We start from the raw sequence: 6000 nt of genomic DNA, 5'->3' as shown, positions 1-6000 counted from the left end.
AAAAAATTAAAAATAATTTGCAACACAAAACCTAAAACCTATCCCTGACTTAATGGAACCAGAATGAAGCTGTGAACATCGATCTCAAATTTCCTTCCACACGTCATGCACATGTCTTAAGATTTCCATTTGAATTATGAGCATGAGAATTCTGTGTAGGAAATGACAATCCTTTATGTTGCCCCCAGGTGAACTAGTTCATTAAAGTGGAGATTTCCGGGCGCTTTGCCATCACCTTGGTCTACCAATGGCATCCTCAAAGTCTAAAGCTATCTCTGGCACCTGTAAAATGCAAGTTTTTTCCTCCATCCTTACCTGAGGAGGTAGGTCCAGAGGTTTTTTAAAACATCTTCATGCCACCATCTCAGTGCAGACCAGAGCAAGAGCAATGCTGACTGATTTTAGATTCTTAACTTTTAGTATTTCCTGGTAATTGCTATAGTAAAGATGTTGGAATCTTGGCTAATTAAAAATCTTGCTAAGGTTGAGGCACCCGGCTGGCTCAATAGGAGGTGTGTCCTACTCTTGACCTCAGGGTTGTGAGTTCAAGCCCTACACTGGGTGTAGAGATTACTTTAATGAATTAATTAAGTTAATTTTTTAAAAATCCTGTCAGAGCTGTTCCTGGACATTACCTGTGAAATAACTGGAATGATGGGAGGTTAGAAAAAGGTAGACTTGGGAGAAAAATGAACACCTAGTTTCTTCTAAGGTCATGATTCCTAAGCTTTGGAGAGAATTAATTTCCTGTCTCTGATTTGGGTGAATTTTTTGCATTTATATAATCTGTGATTTCTATAAATGATGTGAGGTTTTTATATTGTTTCTAACTAAAGTGAAATTCAATTGATTTAAAGTCATTATTTTTTTTTTAAGATTTGTTTATATATTGGGGGAGGAGGGACAAGGGGAGAGGTAGAGAAAGAAAAGCAGACTCCCTGCTGAATGGGGAGCCCAACTGGGCATGGTCTTTGATTCCAGGACCCCAAGATCATGACCTGAGGTGAAATCAAGAGAAGGACTTAACTGATTGAGCCACCCAGGTGCCCCTAGAGTCACTATTTTTAAGCAAAAGTAGCATTCTAAAGACTCTAAGAGATGAGCATTGTAAAAACTATGGCTCAGAATAATGTTTCTTAATAAGCATTTCACACTTGTGCTAAATCTCTGCTGAGGAATTTTAGGCTAAAGCTTTTGTTTGTCAAGTGTTGAGACACTCAAATGTCAGTATCTCTAATTTTACCTAGTTAAAGTATTGAGCTAATTTGACTAACTTTGATCAAACTTTGGAAGGTTTTAAAATTTTGAGTGCATTTATGTGAATGAAACACATATTACACAGCATGTATGAATCTTCAATGAAAGACCTTTAGTTTGGGCAGCCTGGGTAGCTCAGTGGTTTAGCGCCGTATTCAGCCCAGGTCATGATCCTGGAGACCCGGGATCGAGTCCCACGTTGGGCTCCCTGCATGGAGCTTGCTTCTCCCTCTGCCTGTGTCTCTACCTCTCTGTCTCTGTTTCTCATGAATAAACAAATAAAATCTTAAAAAAAAAAAAAGACGTTTAGTTTTAGGGACAGACATCAAAACTGTGTTACTCTTGGTTATACCGTAGAAATACCATGCTTATTTCAAATATGCTGACGTGGTATAATTTTTGCCACAAATAGTGCTTTTACAGTAAACGATCTTGCCTCCCTGGATTTTTATGACTATGCCATCTGAAAAGAGCTTAATATTCTCTTTCAGCCATTCCCTGATGTCAATCCCATCTCTGCAGAGGCCAGGGAGTTATTCAAGGCCTATAGAGTGAAGGGCAAGCATATGATATCCACAACCCAGGACAAAGATGTAAGTGTGAAATCGTCACTATTTTGATATTACAGGCAAAGGTAATTTTCAGTTTTCATGTTATTCTAGAATTAATGTTCTCTTCCAACATGGTCTGTATTTGTTATAGAGAGCTGAAGGAGCAAGCTATTGCACACAAATGGCCCCATTTATATAATTACTGGAAGGAGCATAGGATGATTTGCTGTTTGTTTGTGTTTAACTTTTTAAAAAATATTTATTTATTTGAGAGAGAGAGAGTGTGCACAAGAGAGAGAGAGCACAGAGGGAGAGGGAGAAGCAGGTAGAGCCCAATGTGGGGCTCGATCAGAGGACCCCAAGATCGTGACCCAAGGGGAAGGCAGACGCTCAACCAACTGAGCTACCGGGGCACCTCTGTGTTTAACTTAGCATCTTAGCCATTTTTAAGTGTACACATCAGTGGCATAAGCTCACAGTTCATATTATTATGCAACTATCACCACCCATTCATCTCTAGAACTTTTCCATTTTGTGAAACTGAAACTCTGTACCTAGTAAAAAACAACTCTCCATACCACTCTCTCCCAGCTTCTGGCAACCCCCATTCTACTTTCTAGCTCTATGAATTTGACTGTTGTAGATACCTCATATAAGTAGAATCATACAGTACTTATCCTGTTGTAACTGGCTAATTTCACTTAGCATAATGTTCTCAAAGTCCATTCACACTGTATAAGATGTCAGAATTTTCTTCATTTTTAAAACTGAATAACATTTCACTATATGTATATGCCACATTTTATTTGTCTATTCATCTGTTGATGGGCACTTGGATTCCTTCCATATTTTAGCTATTGTGAATAATGCTGCTAGGAACATGAGTATATAAATATCTCTTTGAGGGGATTCCTGGGTGGCTCAGCGGTTTAGTACCTGCCTTCAGCCCAGGGCATGATCCTGGAGTCCCGGGATCGAGTCCCACATCAGGCTTCCTGCATGGAGCCTGCTTCTCCCTTTGCCTATGTCTTTGCCTCTCTCTCTCTGCCTGTGTCTCTCATGAATAAATAAATAAATAAAACCTTTAAATAAATAAATAAATAAATATCTCTTTGAGATCCTACCTTCAATTCTTTTGGATATATTTCCAGAGTGGAATAGCTGGATCATATGGTAATTAGATTTTTAATTTTTCAAGGAGCCACCATACTGTTTTCAATAGCAGCTGCACCATGTGACATTCCCATTTACAGTGCACAAGTGTTCCAATTCTCTATATCCTTCCCAACACTTGTCACTTTCTGTGTTTTTCTTTAAATAGTAGCCATCCTATTGGGTGTGAGGTGGTGTATTTAACTTTTTAAAAATTAACTTTATTGATGTATGATTTATTGTTTTATAAAATGTATCCATTTTAAGTGTATAGTTTGATGAGTTTTAACAACTCTATTTAGTGGTTCATTAAATCCTGATTCTAGAGATTCTTGTTTCTCAAGAAGGCATTAATGGCATTTGAGGTGATAATTCTTATTTATTCAGGACCATTGCATTATACATCCTTAGTCCCCACAAACTAAATGCCTATTGTGCCATTAGTCAAAAGGCCCATGCACATCTGTGAATACCCCCCAAGAAAGGATGTACTCACTTGTGTTGAGAACTGTTCTATATTGATTATTCCTGGGGGAGTATTTGGATATATGGTATAGGGAGATCAACCATAAGATAATTGCAGTGATCTAGCCAAGATATCATGAACTGAACTAAGCTGGCAAGAATAGAACATAGATGAGAGCTCCAAGTTAATTAGGAGGCAAAATTCATAGTATAGTTTTTTGGCTTATGTGTTGAGATGGATAATCAATCACTAAAAAAGATAGAATGAAAACAGGAGAGGGCCAAGAAAACCAACACTTTAGAGGCAGGTTGAGAGGTAGGAGGAGAACCATGTCACTGTGGTGGACATGGTGAGATCCATTTCTTTCCCCTTCCTCCTGTATGCCTCTGTACTACAGGGGTGGGAAAGCTAAAAACTGTATTTCCAGACACCCTTGCAGATTCGATTTCTAAATGCATAGTAAACCCCGTTCATTAGATGTATTCATAAAAGATTTGGAAGATGAAAATAAAGGGCTGCATTTTCCAGCCACAAGCATCACAGACACTGAGACACAATCGTGGCAGCTTCAGGCTCTAATCTCACAGCTTTAGTGCACTGTTCCTGAGCCCCACAGTTCCAGGGGTGATTGTAGGCCACACCTTCCTGATCTGGCAGAGGCAGCAGCTCCCCTAGCTGGTGGGTTGGTGTTCTGGGAACAGCTGGAGATTGCCACTTCTTCTCTTTCGGAGACCTTAGGTAAAGGCTAGAGAGTTTTCTGTTTCTTACAATTGATGACATTCAAAGAAAGTGAGTTTCAAAATGGAGGGAATGGTAATAAGATGAGCCTTTCAGAGAAGCCAAGTGAATGAGAAATAAAAATCAATCATCCATTGGGTTTGTCTTAGGAGGATCAACAGTGATTTCAGCAGGAACCATTTTAGGGTACAAGTTGAAATGGAAACCTACTTATAGTGAGCTGAGGAACAGGTACCTGAAATGTAGAAATTCTTGTCCTATTATTGCTGGCATTTGCTCCTGGTTTGGATTTGTATAGTATGAGAAAAGAGGAGTGGGTGTCCCAAACCTGTGTTTTAGGCCTCTGCTCTCAGGCTTTCCTAGACCAGTTAACTTCTTATGTGTCAAACCACTTACCTTCTCAGTCTGCACTGGAGCAGTTTTCTTATCCCCCAGATGGTAGTGACAGTAGATTCTTCTTTCTCATTGTGACAGACTTAGCAGCATGCCTGTGGTTTGGGTTTGTGGTTGTTCTGGAAGGGAACAATCTGGCAAGCTTGCATTGAGGCTCACATGTATGGGGAACCCAAGTCTTATCTCCCTCTATTTGTTCTGCTAGATCCTTTTGGAGTGCCCCTCCCTCACCATAATTCCAACACCTCCCCTATTCAATGCATATGAGAAGGCCCTTGCTGGTTTCTGTCTCAGATAGAGGAAGGCAAATCCACACTCTCTGGTCCAGGCCTCTATAGCTTCTCTCCCCTCAAGTTGGGTAATCTTCAACTCTTAAGTTGTCAAGGGTGCTTGATGCTATTAAACTGGTGATCATTTTTTAGTTATTTAATATAAACTATTTAGAAATGATGCTCTTTGTAAGTTGATTGAAGTGTGCTTACAGTCTTGGTTTTCTAATATAAAAACTTGCTTTTTTCAGATGCGTGGTCTTTAGTTTCTAGGGAAGGTAGTGTCACAAAATCCCTTTGATGTTCATTGAGTGTGTTAAGTGTAGGAGAAAAGAGTAAATGATAAAATAGCATGTGCTGTTTGATTCCACTTTTGATCAAAGAAAAATATATTCTTATATGTGTATTTTAAAAGACTGGAAAGATGTATGCCTAATTTTTTATATTGAATACATTATTTTTGAAATAAAAAATGTTTGAAATATGTAAAGTCCCGACAAAGATGAAACAGTACAAGTAATATTAGCAAAAAAAAAAAAAAATCAGAAAAAAAATATATTGCAGCTCTGAAGGTTTGACATCATAATTTATACTCATTTCTGTCATGAAATCTACACTTTCCAAAGACTTAGAATGAGGACACTTTCTCCACAGGGCACAAAAAGCCTTCTTGTGTTACTTTCTTAATAGAGACTGATATGTTTATCTCTCACATTCACAAATAGCACAAAATAATCAAGAGAGTCCCTTTGTGTAACTTCTCTAAATAACGCCTACAATCAGCAATTTTCCCAGACATCCCCTCCCTTCAAAATAAATATTCAAGATTGTGCAAGCAAGAATATTGAATCATCTTCTCAACTGTGGCAAACTTACTCCTTTTTCAAATCTTCCTGAAAGATGAGTTCTTTTTGTTTTTTAGATGTTTCATGGTTCAGGTTCTTTGAGTTGTATTTCTGAAGAAGAATGGTAGGGCATGAACTTTCAAAGGAGATTCTGTTGTTGTTTAATTTTTATTAATTTGTTGTTCTAATTTCTTTGTTTAATTTCACATGAATAGTTGATAAGCTAACTCAGTATACCAAAACACCAACAATTGTCAACAAGTATACTATTGAGTTTTCTATTTTTGAAGCTGTACACATAGTTCATAGGCAGATATCTGACACTTTGG

At 38.2% G+C, this 6000-nt stretch overlaps 1 protein-coding gene across 1 annotated transcript in view; it reads left to right on the top strand.

Moving 5' to 3' along the window:
* The first annotated feature begins 201 nt into the window (after positions 1 to 201).
* Positions 202 to 6000, top strand: part of LOC144282345 (uncharacterized) — a 119318-nt gene continuing 113519 nt past the window's right edge. Inside the window, exons 1-2 of the mRNA XM_077845877.1 lie at positions 202 to 323; positions 1749 to 1850. Coding sequence (XP_077702003.1) covers positions 1824 to 1850 — 27 coding nt within the window. The 5' untranslated portion in view covers positions 202 to 323; positions 1749 to 1823. The remainder of the gene's footprint in view (positions 324 to 1748; positions 1851 to 6000) is intronic.

Source organism: Canis aureus, chromosome 13, assembly GCF_053574225.1.
Source record: "Canis aureus isolate CA01 chromosome 13, VMU_Caureus_v.1.0, whole genome shotgun sequence".
In the NCBI taxonomy this organism is placed as follows: Eukaryota; Metazoa; Chordata; class Mammalia; order Carnivora; family Canidae; genus Canis; species Canis aureus.
The sequence above is the reverse complement of the archived record's forward strand: the minus strand, read 5'-3'. Positions and strand labels throughout refer to the sequence as shown.